The 18,854-nt window shown below is 36.0% G+C and overlaps 2 protein-coding genes across 2 annotated transcripts; both read left to right on the top strand.

Moving 5' to 3' along the window:
* The first annotated feature begins 1,927 nt into the window (after window positions 1-1,927).
* ap1m2 (adaptor related protein complex 1 subunit mu 2) lies at window positions 1,928-13,058 on the top strand. The gene is made up of 12 exons (XM_007231304.4): window positions 1,928-2,138; window positions 4,741-4,897; window positions 5,480-5,547; window positions 7,367-7,497; window positions 9,114-9,261; window positions 9,861-9,987; window positions 10,411-10,553; window positions 10,645-10,716; window positions 11,447-11,605; window positions 12,226-12,351; window positions 12,526-12,601; window positions 12,751-13,058. The coding sequence occupies exons 1-12, from the start codon at window positions 2,097-2,099 to the stop codon at window positions 12,774-12,776; spliced, it is 1,275 nt and encodes a 424-aa protein (XP_007231366.1). The 5' UTR covers window positions 1,928-2,096; the 3' UTR covers window positions 12,777-13,058.
* A 1,357-nt stretch (window positions 13,059-14,415) lies between these two features.
* On the top strand, window positions 14,416-18,432 carry cdkn2d (cyclin-dependent kinase inhibitor 2D (p19, inhibits CDK4)). The gene is made up of 3 exons (XM_007231305.4): window positions 14,416-14,679; window positions 15,124-15,282; window positions 17,354-18,432. The coding sequence occupies exons 2-3, from the start codon at window positions 15,142-15,144 to the stop codon at window positions 17,723-17,725; spliced, it is 513 nt and encodes a 170-aa protein (XP_007231367.2). The 5' UTR covers window positions 14,416-14,679; window positions 15,124-15,141; the 3' UTR covers window positions 17,726-18,432.
* The last annotated feature ends 422 nt before the right edge of the window (window positions 18,433-18,854 follow it).

The raw sequence follows: 18,854 nt of genomic DNA, 5'->3' as shown, positions 1-18,854 counted from the left end.
TAAATACGACCAAAGCGGGTTCCACTATTTTTACGAGCTGCTTTACATAAGAGCCCAGATGATGTGAGTGTGATTGACACCTCTAGTCAAATTCTCCTATGTGGGTCAGAGGATTCAGAGGAAGCCAGGGCTTATTTACATAGAGTATAAGCTGCTGGGCCCAACCAATAGGCCCTAAAACATAACCATAACATAACTACCAGTAAAAAGTTTTGGAACATCCCTTTTTTGAGTAGTCCAGTAGTGCTGTATGGCCCAGAGAAGCTGCTATTATATTTTCTTATCTTATCAATAACTTTATTTCTGCACTTCACCTGTCAGACGTCTAATTCTTCTTTTCACTGCTGAAACTGAGATTAATGTTAAGCTGAGCAAAAGACGTTGCCATGTGGGTCAGGCAGACCACTTCCTGTACCACTTTTCTGTCTCCAGTTTTCAGGGCTTTTTTGAAGGTGTAGGAAACATGACTCACTGTTTTTTGGCTTCATCTATAATTTATCTAAAGAACAGACTTATACTTTTAATAGTTACAGAATTATATATGTTTCTGTGTCTTTTTCTAGTTATTATGATAAAGATGTGAATGTGCTGTGTGTAAGTGTGTAAATGCTGCAGTAGAGAGTGCAGTAACACAATCTCTCCCAATACTGCTTTACTACAGACAAAGGCTTTTTACATTTATTTTATTTTTTATCCATTTTCAAAGTTTAGTTTATTTACTTTGCTACTTACCTGCTGCTGTTTGCTAATTTGTTTGCTAGAAATCACCACCACTTTTTTCTGTTAGTTTATTTGTTTTCTGCCAGTTTACTGCACAATTTTAAACAGTGGATTTTGTACCATTTCCAGGTTATTGACTGAACCTTAAAATTTGTTGTGAAGAATATGAAATGTATACCACATACATAGTATGCAAATACTTGCAGTTAAAGATTACATCATAGATTATAATATTATTTAATTGTAACTGGAAACATGCATGAAATAAAAAAATCTGGCTCTTTTTTTCAATAACTATTGTATATTTCAACCATTACTTTCTTTTAGGAGTAATCAATAAATTTGTACATTGTTTTACTTTATGCTTTTTTTTTTATAAATTAATAAATATAAGTCTAAACAGAGCTTATATTTTTTTCAAATGAAAAAAAAGAAAGAAAAACTGATTTATCCCAAAAGTTAAAAATATTTGATATATGGTTATCTGTGGCAAGGGCTCAATTAAGCTTAGCCTTGAACTAATCTGTAAGGTCACACCTAAAGGGGGGAAGTGCAAGTGTAACTGTAAATTAAGGGAATAAATCTGGAACCTGTTATATTTATAAAATTATAAACCTTATTATAAAATTATTAAACCTTTATGACATAATCTACTTTAACTAAACAAGCTGATATGATCTTATTTTTTTGTTTGTTTTAGTAATAACAACAAATTATAAAATTCTGCAGGAAATAAAGTAAATAAAATATTAATAAATAATATTAAAAATCTTAATAAATATTAATAAAAATAAAAATGTAAATAAAAATGATTTTCAGTATTTTAATAACATATATAATGTAGATAATATAGAAGTAATGTATTGGTATACTCTACATTATATTTATTTGGTGATGTTTCACTACTAATTGGATAAGAGTAATAATTATCCCATAGACCGTTAACTAATAATTACGTTTTTCTGGAATAATTTTATTGAACTATAGTAATTCACAGTCTCATTTCTAAATAATATCTTATCACTTAATCTTAGTATTTTGGTTGTTTATCAATTTACATTAATATAAATAATGTTCGCTTGTATTGAGGCAGTATTTGAGTAATGCAGCAGCGCCCCCCTGCGGTCACGGCCGCGTGGCGCAGCTGCACCGGAGCCCAGGTGAGCGCCTTTATCTCCTGTCAATGTGTTACCTGGCGTTACACGGCGTGACGTCAGCGCTCTACATGAGGAAAAAGGAACCGAGGAGTCCATGATCAGCCCGAGAGCTAAATTAACCCAGTTCATGGACTCGTTCTGGGCTTTGTCTCGTTATTAAACCGGCTGTTCACACTGTGTTTGGTGAGAGGCGCTTTAATCCGGATTGGACTTTGGGTCATGTCCGCTTCTGCAGTGTTCGTGTTGGACCTTAAAGGCAAGGTGAGGCCAGTAAACGGATAAAACTGGACTGACTGACTACCAATCAGGACAGGCCTAGGTAGTTCGTGTGTACGTGTATACGTGGAGTGTGTGTGTTTGTGTTTTAGCTTTTTACACTGAGTTTAAACCCAATGTAGTCTAGAACTGACGGTTCAGTCCTGAAACTCCTGAACCCTGACTGTGACCTAACCTTCATTCAGAAGCCTGGCTGTTTACTGTTTATATTAGCGAGCTGCTGATACATGTCTGACCTGTGACACGGCCTAACTACTGTTTACTACAGTTTAGATCAGGAAGATATGAATAAAAATCTTGATATTTTGCAAACGCAGCATGGGCATGTCAGATTTTACATAGACATGTTTAGCTAAGACACATTCATTTCTGTTGATATGAATATAGCACAAAAGGGATTCAACATCATTATGAGTCAAATAACCCTATTACACCATATGTATTCTTTTATTTTTTTATATATATTGTTAAAACTCATATCTACACTGTCTAGCCAAAAAAACAGTCGCCACCTGGATTTAACTAAGTAAATGATGTGGGGTTAATACTGCAGTTGGTCAGGTTTGGGTTCAGCAACAGTATGTGCTGAAAGAATGAGGTCAACTGACTACCTGAATATACTGAATATAGACCAGGTTATTCCATCAGTGGATTTTTTCTTTCCTGATGGCACGGACATATTCCAAGATGACAATGTCAGGATTCATGGGGCTGGAAGTGTAAAAAGTGATTCAGGGAGCATGAGATCATCATTTTCACACATGGATTGTTCACCACAGAGTCCAGACCTTAACCTCATTGAGAATCTTTGGGATGTGCTGGAGAAGGCTTTGTGCAGCGGTCAGACTCTACCATCATCAATGCTGCTGCAACATCTTGGTGAAAAATGAATGCAACACTGGATTGAAATTGCAGAAGCTTATTGAAACAATGTCACAGTGAATGCATGTGCAAAAATCTTTAAAGAAGTATATTTGGCTGAATATTTTCTTACATTTTTTTCATTTGTAACATTATGCAGATCTATTTTATTAGGGCCACCATGATAACGAAGTGATGATGTAAATAATCAGTTTATCAGGTTATCTAAATTTAAAAATGGTCTAAAAAAGGTTCCCAAATAGTGGTGTGATATGTCGTTTTTCGCCCAAATTTAAATTCATGCCATAGAGGGTTAAAACCAATGCCATTTGATAGGCATTTAAAGTGCACAGCCAGTTCATTAAAAATTATTGTTTATACACACAGAACTGTGAGGTATTTCTTTGGGCACTGCATCCTAAAACTAAGTCAGGAAAAGGTGACTGATGAATGAATAGATTGGATTTGGGAACAGAACAGGGGAGCAAAATTAATTTTAGAAATGCATGAATATTTTTTTTATAATGAATGCATTTCCACCTAATTACTTTTACAATCTGTTATTTTATCCTACCTATATGTTTGTGCTTATTACTAGACTCATTGTGACTTTTAATTTTAAGACGGTGGCACCCTGAAGGTACTGTGTGTATGAACAGTGTTTTGTTTTTATAACACTATCTGTGCACTTTTACATTTCTTAGTGCCTTGATTTTAAATGCCAGGGCCCTTGGAATTTTACCAATGAAGTGTGGAGCTACTTTAAGCTTTTTAATGTTGTAAAAAAAAATAGTGATGTTTTTGCATGGGCAAGGCCATACCCCTATCACTAGCATTCTAAGCTTGTTGTCACCATCGGCTAAAAGCTCTGTTTTTTGGAATGCTGGGAGTAAATGGAGGTGTTTTTTTTAAACAAACATTTGTTCATGACACGTTATCAAGTTTTACTACAACTCAAGTCCATTTCACACTGGATTACTCCTTTAAATTTTGTTGTCATCTCATTAAATATTTATTGTAATATTATGTCATTTATTTTAGTATAAGCATTTCTATTTGGTTTATCAGTAATATCCCCCATCTATAGGAGAACAATCAGTTTTTAAAAGTATTTCTGTTTAAAGCAGAAAAAAGGGTAGGCATAACTATTTAAGGCACTTTTAAAGGAGAATTTTGATAGCTAGATGATTGAGGCCTGTGTCAGAACATCTCCAAAATATCAGGCAGGTCATTAGGTGGAATGCTTCTGATATGCAGTAGTCAGTACCTTCCCAATATTTCTCAAGGAAAAGAAAACCTGTGAACTGACAACAGGTGAGGGAAATGTGAGAAATGAAGAGCCGTTTGGTCTAGTCTCATGGAAGAGCTCATATTTCATAGGCCCCCCCTTATGCCGCCACAACAGCTCTGACCCTTTGAGGCATGATGTCCACAAGACCTCTGATGGTTTCCTGTGAGGAAACAGGCATCAACACAGTAGGAACAGATCCTTAGTCCTGTAAGTTGTGAGGTGGAACCTCCATGAGCATCAGTGACTAAACACTTGCTGCTTAATATATTATATTAAAGTGCTAACCTTGATAGGAGCCACTGGAACCACATAATCCATGTTATTCTCATTGATTCATCAGTAGTTTTAATGTTATGGCTGAACTTTTTTTCTGTATCTGGTCAAACTATTTTTAAACCTCCATCCCTTTCCCTTTTCTTCCTTCTCACACTACAGGTGTTGATATGTCGCAACTACAAAGGCGATGTGGACATGGCCGAAATAGACCACTTCCTTCCCCTGCTGATGCAACAGGAAGAGGAGGGGCTCATGTGCCCTGTTATTTCACATGGCAGCGTCCACTTCATGTGGATCAAGCACAGCAACCTGTACTGTATCCTTAATTTTGCCCAGTTTATCATATCAAATTTATCATAATTATTTACCCAGAATAATTGCAGCTCAGGTGTAATCCATGCTATTACAGTGTAATTACCTAAGCATGTCATAATTTGACATTTTCAATCTAAAACAACAGATTTAAATCTGTAAATCAGACTTAGATTACATGACATAAGTGAACACATTTGCTGTAGTATAAAAAACTTTATATCCCCAAAACAGCATCTTTATAGAGTATATGAAACTTATATAAAACTTTTAACTTTTAATTAAAGTTATTCCAGGTCATTTTGGAGCAATTCTCTTGTTCCATTCATCATGAAATTTGGACGCAACATAAATAAGAACGACCAGATTCACACTGTTAAAAGATGAAAAACAACAAAAATAAAGATACTTTAAGTTTTCTAAGCAATTTGTGAATTAATTTGCAAAAAATTATCAAGGCCTGTTTAAAAGATAAGCTCCAATTTTTGCAAATACATTTTGATTTCTATAAAGATGTTCTTTAATTTAGAGATGTGTACTGATTGAATTTATTTGATGTCTGTGGACCTGAACACAATGATCTTAGTGGTGGCCACTACAAACAAAAACTCCAACGCATCTCTGGTGTATTCTTTCCTGTATAAACTGGTCGAGGTAAGGCTTTGCATGTTTTATCATTTTTATCCACAGTGAAAGAGAGAGCACCAGTCACTGGAGATTAGCTGTAGTGCAGGGGGTTGTGAACATTTGAATGAGGTGTAAGGGTTGAATTATTTTCTGGGTAGATAAGGTAAAAAATCAGTAGAAGGGTTTAGCACCCATTTAGGATTATATTTTTTGTAATAACGCTCTTGTCAGCTGAGCTTTAGGCAGTATGTTCTTATGTGAACTGTGCAGTATGTTATGGAAATCTGTGTGGGTTGTGGCCTCCGAATTTGCACACCGCCTGTCCCCTTAGTCCCATTTGCACACCCTGGGCTGCCAGGTATAGACAACAGCACTCAAACAGCATGCTGCAGCCATGTTAACAGGCAGGCTGGCTATTTTTTTTGCCGAACATGTAATTAATGAGCTTCAGTAAGGTTGCTAAGTATAGCTAGGCAATTTTGCATCTGGGGAGGAATGAATGGGGCAGAAAACTCTATTCACTGTTTTTCAGTAAGCTGTGCAGTGCTGAGTGACGTTGACTAGGTCACTTGTGTTTTTGATTTAAAAACAGGTGGAAAACCGACTGGAAAGTCTTCCTTGCTTGGGTGCCATACACATTGATTTATGTTAAGGATCACCAGGCTTATCTGGAAATGGCCAGTCTGGCTGCAGACTTTCCTTCCAGAATTAGCACATTCTGTATAAATAACCACACAGAATCAGATGTGCTTCTGTTCTGTTGGAAAAAATACCTGTATTCACGCAGGAAAGCAAAAAAAATGTAGATTTTAACGTACATTAAACTTGGAAACCTCTAATCTACCATCTGCCTCCATATGGCCTCCAAAGTTAACCATTATACAGTGAGTTGGCGCCTATGCAAATTGGCCATTTTATCAGAAACATCTATTATATGTATTTAAACATTTACATACAGGTAAGCACTTCCACACTGGCTAACAGTTACAGACATTTTCTACCTCATACATTACTGGAACTAGATAGGACCACATGAAAACCAACACTGACCGATATTGTTTGGATGATGGACAATTCTTACACCAACAGTGGTGCTCAGAAACTAACTAACCATTGACTAAAAAAATAAAAGGCTAAAGGGTGTCTAACACAAAACTATGCAGCAAAATACGAACTATCGTCTTTAATTTTATACCAGGATCTACAAGGTTGGTGGTTCTAATAAGATGGCCACAAAATGAAGGCAGCTCTGCCCTATTGAGGCATGCACAGAGTCTCCACAAGACCTCTGAAGGTGTTCTGTGGTGTCTGGCACCATGATGTTTGCAGTAGATCTTTTAAAGTCCTGTAGGGTTTGAGGTGGGACCTTCATGGACATCATTGACCCTTGGGTGCCCATGGTTCTGTTTCTTGAAGCTCTCGATTTGGGAACACATTGGGGACCATTGCTGTCCAATGAAGAATATGCATCTCTTAAACAGCAATTTTACAGAAGAGAGATAAAACATTCTTAACTGTCAATGAATGTCAATGTAAAAAGAGTTTATTTTAGATCATTTTAGAGAGTTTCTATTCGACCATTTATCAAGAAAATTTAAAACACTGTAAGGGACAGTTTGTGAGTTCAAATTATGTTGTAAACTAAAAATCGTCAAAAATGGAGATGCTGTTTTTTCTTTGGACAGCGACAATATGTCAGATACTCCTATTTAGCGCAGGACATATGAATACAGTAGGAACCAAAATATGGTGTGGTGATGTAGAGATCTTCAGATCCTCACCAGCACCAATTCTCTTCACACAAATGACCATGACCTATTTGTCTTTGTACGTTTTCTCCCTACAGGTGTTTACTGAGTACTTTAAGGAGCTGGAAGAAGAGAGCATTCAAGATAACTTTGTGGTGGTGTATGAGCTGCTGGATGAGCTCATGGACTTTGGCTTCCCCCAGACAACCGACAGCAAGATCTTGCAAGAGTGTGTCCCATTATCATCAATCCCATTAGCTCACAACCACTCCCTAGGATTTAACACAAGCAGATTTTACCTAGACCGAAAGCTTTGTAGGCCAATGATCACTTTTAAATACAGGGGTCGCCCCACCCATTCTTGCAGATGCACCACCCTGTTTAGTTTAGAGTTTAGTTTCAGCACTTAACTGGATCAGGACGTTAGATTTCTACACCCTTTTATTTTTTTCTTGCCGGGGTAGTTCTACAAAAGGCGTTACAAAAAGTTATTTAAACAATGACATAGAAGACTCGTTTTTTGGTTCCATAAAATGTTAATAAATGTATTTCACACTTTTTCACATCATTACTAACATTAACAACAAAACAATGTGTACAAAAGGTACATTTTAAAGGTCACTTGATGTTTGAGAATATTAAAGAAAGCACATGCTGGCATTTAATCCTCCTAACACTGGTAGCATCATGTAGTGTCATTATAGCTACTAGTTGGGTTCTGGAAATGACTAAAATTGTGAAGAAAAAAAGATAAATAAATGTAGTGGTACTGGTAGAAGGCTGTTCGATTTATTTAGTTTTTTCTGTTTTACAAACTAAAGTTTCTTATTCCCTTAAACCTAATTTAAGATTTGATAGTTTCAATGTATATTAAGAAAACATATTTAATTCAGGGCTGTTGAATGCTCTGGCAAAATACAGTTAATTCGAATAAGCCTATCATTGGCTACATTGATTGTGCTATATAAGTTAAGAACTAAAATGATCAGTTAAGGTTTTGTGTGGGTCATAGAATGTTTTGTAGTGGGTAAGTCGAGTCATGACCCTTAAAAGCCAAAAACCCTTGAAAACTCTTGATTTATTAAATAGTATATATTGCCTGCAGATGTATCTGCTAGCAAATTCAATAGCTCTGAACTGCTTAGGTCTTAGGGTGCTTTCACACCTACATTGTTTGAAGGGAAAGGGCAACAAAACACAGTTTGGGCTAAAGGACCAGAGTTTAGTCCGACACAAAGAAAAGGTCTCAGTCTGGATGATTTACTGAATCATGATCTGTAGGTCATGGTTACAGAAAATTAAGCCAGATTCTGACAAAGAGCTAGAATTCATAACATTACCTGGCACTTACTAGTGACTTACTGAGCTCATAACTGACATTTAACAGAAGTATAGAATGAAGTAAAGAATTTACTTCTGACGAATGAAGTAAAGAATGAAGTAAAGTTCTATAGTCCACTTACTAAACTCCATTGTGAAACCAAAACTAGTCGTACCAAATGTACAAAAGTAACATAAACATGAACCTTGGTGCGGACTCTGAAAAACGGCCTTAATTTTATCCTACAGAGAGTTCCTTTACTAGTATACACCTTGCAGATATGTGTAAAATCTGTGCCTCCCAATTTTACCTCTCTAAAAAAATTGCCTTTTCACCAAGCTATAGATGAGCAATTTCAGTGCTGCTGCATAAAGAAACGCAGTGTGAATGTGTGGCTAGTGTGAGAGATTAGTTATTGTCTCCTCGACTTCGAGATAACATCCAAAATTTTAGTATTTTACCACAAGCTGTTTTTTGCCAAACTGCTTTTTAATGTGCTTTTAATTCCCATATTATGTATACAGATACATCACACAAGAAGGCAACAAACTGGAGGTTGCTAAGACAAAGGTGCCCACAACAGTAACCAATGCTGTGTCCTGGAGGTCAGAAGGCATCAAGTACAAGAAGAATGAGGTCTTCATAGATGTCATAGAGTCCATTAATGTCCTGGTGAGTCATGATATATAATTTAATAATGGTTACTTTTAGAGTCAGCTACTTTTACAGTAAGCAAATGTGGATATTTTTATAGGTTAGGAAGTGGGTAAACATGAGAAAAATAGTTTTTTAAGGGTGCATATGATGGAAAAATTAATGGAAAATGTTTTCCTCACTTTATTGAAAAACTTAAAGTAATCAATATTCTCAGTCCAAACTGTCCATGTATTGAAACTATGCTGCGGAGAATAATTCGCTTTGACAATTCACCGTTCTCAGATATCACAAGAAACTCATTTGTATATCTTTACCCACTCACCCTACCACTCAACTATTCACCACCACCACACATTCAACTCTCAGTTCTCAAAGAACAGCCAATCAGAACAGAATGATGATACTAAAGCTGAAAACTTTAATTCTTAAAAAAAGGTTCTTGTTAAAGGAATTATGTCTATTTTTGGAACAAAAAGCTGCCAAGCAGTGTTTAAATAGACCTTAACAAAAAAAAAATCTAAAATACAATAAAACTATATTGTAGTATAGGCTCTTTATTTTATTACTTTGACTATACATTTATTGATGTGATTGCATTACTGTGTGTCGTACAGGTGAATGCAAATGGCAGTGTGATGAGCAGTGATATTGTGGGCAGTATTAAACTGAAGACGATGCTTTCAGGGATGCCTGAGCTGAGACTGGGCCTCAACGACCGTGTGCTCTTTGCACTGACTGGCCGTAAGAAGCAACTAAACAAATAATTATAACCAGAATCATATCTATTCATTTAGGCTTCCTAACTCTTAGCCTTTTTGTCTATATCCTGTACTGCTTGCATGTAACACATGTAATTATGCTGTGTAGTTACATATTTACATAGCTTCATAATGAATTACAGTTACACTTAATTTACAATCAATGTAAGATACCAACCCTGGTTTCTTTCCATTTGTTAAACATCATTCAGTAGGTTCTGTAATTGATGCCATAGAGGAACCACTTTGATTATCCATGGAACCTCTTTGAAGAATCAACAAAAGTAGTTCTACTATAGCTTCCCTTATAGAGCGAGTGAAGAAAGCCTCACAGCCTCCATATCCAGGTCCTTTGCTGTGATCATCACTTAGTTTGAAGCTTGAAGAGACCTGTGTGTTTGTGTAGGAGACAAGGGGAAGACTGTAACGATGGAAGATGTGAAGTTCCATCAGTGTGTGAGACTCTCGCGCTTCGAGAGCGACAGAACAATCTCCTTTATCCCTCCGGATGGAGAATCTGAGCTGATGTCATACCGCATCAATACTCAAGTGAGAGACTGTAACTCTATTCAGGTTATTTCATAGCTAAATATGCACTGACAATACCCCCATTCTGACAATACATGCATTCTTCTAACAGGTAAAACCTCTGATCTGGATCGAGTCTGTTATTGAGAAGTTCTCTCACAGTCGGGTGGAGATCATGGTAAAGGTGGGTTTTTCCAGTGTTTTACAATTAAATTACATTTACATTATTTGCTTGAGGCTCTATTGTGTAAGTAAATGTGTAAGTGTAGGCCTCAACAACATCTTTTAACTTTAACTTTAAATTCTTAAATTCTGGTGGGTTTCAAGTGGCTTAGTACACTACAAGCTTAAATCTCACTGCTTACCATCAGCAGCCGGAGTCGGAGAGAGCAGAATTGGTCATGCTTTCTCTGGGTGGGTAGATGGCATGCTCTTCCCCTATCACTACTACTGTGATGCTGTCGAACACAGATGTCTGTTGGCTCATGTATCTTGTAACTGGGCATCAAGCTCTTTCCTAGTCCTAGTGAGTTGGTGGGGTAATGGGTATTCTAATTTGGGGAGAAAAATGGGGTAAAAAATATTAAATTAGATAAAACATACAATATTGTATATTTACTGCACAAATTAGTCAATTAAATACTACATATTAAGGCTAGTGCTCAATAGGGTTTAGTTTGGTTTGGTCTTAATCTTATTTGCAATATTTTGTTTAGGCAATTCTAATAGGTGAATAATAAAAACAGGTGCTTTCATATGTTATTAGAATCCGGTTAAGTAATTACTTAAGTAATTAAGTAGCCAGATAAATAATTACGTTATATATAAAGAAACAGTTGTAATGTTGTAATAACTATCTGCCACTAGTTTCAGCTTTTAAAACATTTTGCCCTGTGCATTCCACCCTTCTCCAGGCTAAAGGCCAATTCAAAAAGCAGTCTGTGGCCAATAATGTGGAGGTAAGAGTTCCTGTTCCAAGTGATGCAGATTCCCCCAAGTTCAAAACCAGCACTGGCCATGCCAAATACGTCCCAGAGAAGAACCTGGTGGTGTGGACCATTAAATCATTTCCCGTGAGTTATATATCCATTAATATCTTACACAGGAGTTGGAGACAAATAATAGAAACACCACATGAATTAACATCTTATCAGCTATATGTTCACTTTTCAGCTTATGTTTTACTCAGTGTACCGCATAGGAGCAGGAGCAGGTCATTGGACTTTTTGTTGCTTACAAGTTTGCTCAGAATACCAGCATATAGTTACCCAGTAGAGCACATTAAAAGCTGTTGTTTAGTGTAATACATTTTTATTTATTTTTTCGACTACATAATTTCAGTTGATGAAAATTTGAGGCATTTCTAATCACAAAGTTGTGAGTTCATTTCTTACATCTGCTTAGTAACAAGCCCTTTGTGCTCCAGGGGTTCTGTAGCATGGCTCTACACTCTGACCCCTGCTTTGTAAGCTGAGATATGAAAAGGGGAATTTAGTTTATGAGATCTTAAGTATAATGGCAATATAAAGTAGTATTTTATGTGATGTTTTTTTATTGTTTTGTATTTTGAACTAAGCCAGTTCCATTAAGTTATGGGTATTGTATAATGCATTTTCAGGTGGGGTCTCTTGTTAGCACTCAGTGTGTTTATTTATCATATGTTTTAATATTTAATATGTTTGTGGGAGTGTAGGGAGGGAAGGAGTTCCTGATGCGCGCCCATTTTGGCCTTCCCAGCGTGGAGAATGATGAGATGGAGGGAAAACCCCCGATTACTGTCAAATTTGAAATCCCATATTTTACTGTATCAGGGATACAGGTGTGTATGTGTGTTTGTGTGTACTTACAGTAGCATGACAGCATAACATTTCCAATAGTCCTGCCACTAGATTTATACATTATGAATAGTAAAATGTAAAATACAAAATTAATATATGTACTATTATATATTAACATATCTTTTTCATGTCTGGCACGTGTTCTAATCCCAAAGGTACGATACATGAAGATCATTGAGAAGAGTGGCTACCAGGCCTTACCATGGGTCAGGTACATCACGCAGAGTGGAGGTAAGCCAATGTATTTGCATGTGTGCAAACATCAGGTCATTGATTTGCATATGATCACAAAGGCAGGGGAGAAGGTTTTAGACTGTGTCTAAAAAACAGCAAATGCAACTAAAATATGTGTTTGATGTATTATGTATTTCTTTTTACAGATTACCAGCTAAGGACAAACATCTAGAAATCACTTCGGCATTTCCTGACCTTGTTCAAGCACCCAGACTGACCATGCCCAGACTGTGATGATACATGCATCAGAATCTGTCTTAATATTTCAATGCTTTGTTTTGGAAGGAAATGAAATATAGTGTTATTGAAAGTTTTATTATGCCTAAAATGCTTTATTTTAAATGATTGAATGACATGGTTATATATAAAATGCTAAATCAAACTCCTTCTGATTATTTCCCCCAAAATAATTATTTTAACAACAATAAAAAGTGTGTATTATGTGAAACATGAATGGTATATACTGTAGTTACTTACCAGGTATTTTAAAAATACATTTTGATTTGGCTCACCCCAAATAGCCTAAATTATAGATTTTTAACATGCATAGTAATCAGTAGTGGTCAGTACTTAAGCAGTTGTACTTTATTATTATGGTCCACTTTAAACTACTACTACTACTACTACTAATGATAATAATAATAATAATAATAATAATAATAATAATAATAATAATAATAATAATAATAATAATAATAATTAACTACATTGTTATTATAAACTGGGACCATTATTTCACTTATTATTTCAGTATTATTTTGGAAGAAATCTGTTTTATTGGAGTGTTATTACTTCACTTCCATGAGGAAACTTACTTTTTATTAATTCCATATGAATATACTTTTATCATACTTATGATTATAGCATTATATTTAAGTTAGAGTTAAATTTAAATGTCAAGTACAAACTGTAAGCACCAGTACTGTGCTTAGTTATTAGTTGACACACTATAAAATACAACATTTTATCTGTTATATGAAGTTAGATCACTTGCGCTTAATCTTACATTAATCCCTACATCCTATATACTAACCTTAATTACAGACAATTAAAGACAAGCTAAACAGTGCCTTAATCCTGTATATACTGCTGCCTATCTGCTAGGGACATGTGCACACACTCCAAATGTGTTTTTCTTTCCATTAAATAAATATTTCATTAATACTACCTACCTAGTGCACTACGTAGGGAACAATTAGCCATTTTAGACAGAGCGTTTTTTTTAAGTTAGTTATTGTACTAAATTTACTTAAAATGAATACACTTTCGCTTTTAGCTCCACTTAGGAGCTAATATATTTGTGTCTCCTCTTTTAGTTAAATGTTGGTTTGAGACAGTGTGTATATCTATACAACTCTGTTATATAATACTGTAAGCCACACTGTTTTTCTGTCATTGTTTTAAACCCTTGGTAGTATAATTTAAAGCGACCGCTTATATAGTTATATAACCCGTGTTGTTATTTAACACTTTCCGTGCCGTGTCTTCTCTCTCCTCGCGTTAAATAGAACCTCCAGAAGGCGTGTTATTAGGTTTGTGAGCGTTTACTGCTTTTAAATACTTACGTTGAAGTATTTTAATGTAAATTCGCCTTAAATCTTCATTATCCCGCCTTTTTTCTGCCTTTTCTCGCTACTAAAGGAGAGGCATGAATGAGCTCTTACCGTATACAAATAAACGCTCTCAAATCGCCCGCCTTCGGCGCTCTTGACTCTGATTGGTCAGTGTGTCTGTTGCTATGGCAATACTGAGGCAACCCCGCTTCGGCCCCGCCCCTGTCACCATACATGGTGCGTCCTAGCCCCGTTTGTAGATTCTGATTGGTCGGCGATGTTCCGACAACATTTTGTGAAGTCACGATAGAAATATTTTGTGCTCGCCGGACCGCTGCTGCTCCCAAGCGCGCAAAATTAAAGAGGCGCCGCCGCCTGGAAACGCCTGGACCGCAGCGGGGTTGTTTGGCTTTATTTAAACCGAGTAAACACTAAACAAACTGAGGAGCAGGAGGATATAAAGGAGCCGCGGAGCTAACGGTCGATTCGACGGAGGACTGAAGATTTAAAGCCGCAGATAAGGTGAGAGAGGCGGCGGAGAGCTGGAGAGTCGCGTTTAATATACTTTCATTTCCCCATTCTTTTTATTTTTCTCTCCCTCTTTCTGATACAGAGCGCACCCGCTACTAAACACACGGGCTGACCTTTAATTAAGGTGTTTTTATGTTTATTAAATATCTGTTCTGGTAGCTGGTCTGTGTCTGTTTGAGCTGGGCCGGGTGTTTTGTTCCGCTCTCCGGCTGTCAGCTAGCTTAGCTAGCGCTGTATGTAGGAATGAGAGAGCGCTTCTGCTGTAGTAAACAACTTAGCTAGCCTGTTAGCTTAGCATAGTCGCCACAAAGCTATGCGCTGGTATTCGGTGTATTAAAAGACGCGGGTGCCTCTCTTTCTCTCTGTTTATGTGTAAATTTTAAATCTGTTATTACTGTAAATTATGAGAAAACATTTTTTTGTATTCCCCTAAAGTCTTAATCTGGAGCGACGATGTTGATTAATGGGAAGGAGGCGGGGAGGAGTTTGACTTCAGCCGCGGCGAGAGGAGACGCAGCGGAGGTGCGGCTGATACTGGAGGACTGCAGGGTTCACCCAGACACCGCCAACGAGTTCGGAAAAACAGCCTTACAGGTAACGTTAAATGAAATATGTAATACTTAATTAATATTTAATAAGGGGTTTGTGAGGGATTTATTCAATGTCCACCACACGCTTATATTGCTGTTGTGTGTTAAAAACCCTTTTATTAACCCTACGAGTTCAAAGAAGGCTGTAGGGTAAGAGTAGACCGAGAGTTATAAAAATATAACCTAAGATAATCTAGCTAAAGTTAAGTAACTAGGTAAAGTTAGTCATAAACCAAGATATTAAAATATTTATCAGGACATTTTGAAGTTCATTCATTCAGATTGTTGTGAAACCAAAAAATACTATATATTGTAAAATATGATACATAAAAATATTATGTATCATGTATCAGCCCGTTTTTGTTTTCTTAATGCCCATGAGATATAGCTATTACACTGTGACCTCAGACCCTGCATCCATTACAATGGACATCGTGTATTTTTTTTATTTTAAAATGCTTTGTTGCACATAACACTCTCAATGAACAAGCTTATAAACCAATGAACCGATAACGTGGACACTGAGGCAAAGTCACAGCTAATTTGTTCTAATTTAATGTGATTTAGAACACTTTAAATTATGTTTTTTTTACTGTTTGGGGATGGTTTATGAAATACAAAGATTAATATTAAATATAAAATATTACACACAGGCTTCCAATGCAATGTAAATATAAAATATATATAATTTACTATATATATTTGCTATATAGATTTCAGAATTTATAGTAGAATATTTAAGTGTTCTTTTTTGTGCACTAAAGACAGAAAACAGCGATTTTAATTTTTTTTTTACCATTACTGGAGATAATTCAGGTCTGAACGGGATATATTATTTTGTGCACACTACAAATGTAGCAATTCATATAGAAGCCCATTTCTGCCACTAGGAAAAAATAAGGGTCCTCTACTAAGTCACAATTATGAGATACTAAATCATTAGTATGAAATACTAAGTAATTATTATGAATTTGTAAGTCATTATTATGAGATGCTAAGTCATAATACCTCCAGACTTGGTATCTCATTATTATGACTTACAATTTCATAATCATGATTTAGTATCTCATAATTATGACTTTCCCTCTCATATTTATGACTTATTGGAGGACCCTTATTTATTTCCAATTGCCTAAAATGGGCTTCCATAAACTTGTGAGCTCAGTATATAATATTAATATGGCCACACTTTAGTAGCTCCATATGATATTATTGTTGATTATTATATTTGAAGGCATACAATAATTATTTTGTAATTGAAAAGCACCAGAAGTACTGCAATTCCCAGTACTGCAGTATTGTAAATCCAGTTCAACTAAAGTAATTTATTTTCTTTATTTCTTCTAAACTGGTAAGGCCTATTTCTTTATAATGAGACTTGAAGATGATCAGTATTCTGGTCATAAGTGAAGATATCCACAAAATAATTACTTCTTATATCATTGATATGTGAAAGGTATTTAAACTGCTGCTGTGTGTTCTAAACACACAGAGCTAAACCCAGTCATTAACAGATGAGGTGATTAGGGTGTGTTTGAGCAAGGAAATTACCTGATAGTCTGGACTGTCCAGCTTTCCAAGTTGGAAAACTGTCACATACTTTTGGTTTCTATTAAGCTACTGGACTGTTCAGCAAAAGCAGTCAGACTACTGATGCTAATGCTGATTTATTGAGCCTTTAAAAAAAAAAAAAATATCAAAAGCGTGAATGGCACTGATGTAATTTGTACAGCCAATCACCATTCTGGATATGGATTTTTAAAATAATACTAATAAGACCAGCTTTTGAAATTTGGTATTTAACATTTTCAGAGGCTCATTATTTGAGTGATTTAATTACCCTTATATGTACTGTACAATGTAACTGCTCTTATAGCATCTTCCAATTTGGAAGGTAGAGAGGGTGATGTTTCTTGCTTAAGGGATCAGCAGTGGCAGCTTGGTGGATGTGGATATTAAACCCACAACCATGTGTTTCAGTAACCCAGCACTGTAACCACCATTTTACCACTGCCCCCTGACTAGACCTTTTTCATCACTCAAAGTTAACATTTATCATTTTTGTGGCTTTTTAGGTTATGATGATGGGAAACACCAGCGTTGCTTGCCTGTTGCTGGAGAAAGGCGCTGACCCGAACATACCGGACCGTTTCGGAATAACACCAGCTCACGACGCGGCCAGAACAGGCTTTTTGGAAACACTCCATGTCCTAGTGGACTACGGCGCTTCTGTCAATACCCCCGATCAGTTTGGAGCCTTACCCATCCACCACGCCATTCGAGAGGGCTACAGAGATGTGGTGGAGTATTTAGCTCCATGTTCAAACCTCGCGCATGAAGATAAAGAAGGGAACAATGCATTGGACATTGCCAATGCCACATGCCCTCCAGATATGGTAGAACTGTTAAAACGGCAGCTCGAGTCCACCTTGGCTTTTCAGTCGTAGTGAAGGGGTCTAGAAACATCTAGAATGTGACTCCTTAAAACAATTCTTAAGTTCTAGAGCCCAGTCCTTCGGGGGAGGGGCACACTTTTTTGTTTGTTTTTATTTGTGTACAATACTAGATTATTATATGTTGACTTATTTTAATAGATGATTAATTGTTCATTTGTATAGTTAAATCAGAATACTAGGTGAAGAATGTAGCAGCAGCAGTTTTGCACAGAGCAAAGTACCGGAGTTGGTATTGTGGGACTCTTTCTCTGTCCAGCAATCCAGGTGTTTGCCATGCACAATTGTACATAGCTCTTTTTTCATCCTTTTACAGCCAACATTACATTTACTGCACATGTTTGTGCAGAAAACTTGAACTGTTAACCTTTTTTAAAAAAAAAAAAAAAAACTAAACAAACAAAAAAATTAAAATTACTGTTGCCTTCACTCACTTAGTGAGGTTTGCAACATGCACTGATGAACGTAGATTATTTACTTAGTTTGTGGTTGTTTTTGTGTTAAATCTTTAGTGATGTGTATATAACATTTTATGAGAATATTGACTTATTTATTGAGAAATTGTAAATAGACATTTATGTTTACTGTGGGATTTCTGATGTTATTTATAAAATTTCTTCCTCACCTTTTTGCCCCGCCCCTTTGATTTGATGTATTGTTATTTCATGAATTATTTGGGACAATTAAATACTTAAACGTGAGTTGGTTGTCTGAATGCATTTGTACAGTGTGTGAAATGAGTAAATCAAGACTTCTTATTACCACAAGAGGGTGCTGTTCACTAATATTTCTTCAATTCCTGTATTGCAACAAAATCTACGGAAATCAGTAAATCTACGGCTTAATTTAGTATTTAGATAAAACATGTAAAAAGTGCTTAAAGAAATTAGAGAGAAAATATTAATGAGCAAGGCACATCAATTTTTAGATAGGCTTTTAACACAGCACAAATTAAATGAAAGAGAAATGTTTTGAACAGTAACATCTGTAATAAAATCAGTGGTTTAGTGTGAAATGGTAAATTGTTTACCAGGTGTTGCCATATTTAGAGCACAACTTTTAGGTCCATGACCAAATCCATGAATTCTATGTTTCTTCTAAGCTCATTATCTGGAAAAAAATA

The sequence above is a fragment of the Astyanax mexicanus genome, chromosome 5, assembly GCF_023375975.1.
Source record: "Astyanax mexicanus isolate ESR-SI-001 chromosome 5, AstMex3_surface, whole genome shotgun sequence".
In the NCBI taxonomy this organism is placed as follows: Eukaryota; Metazoa; Chordata; class Actinopteri; order Characiformes; family Acestrorhamphidae; genus Astyanax; species Astyanax mexicanus.
Note: the sequence above shows the minus strand (reverse complement) of the source record. Positions and strands in the feature narration are given on the sequence as shown.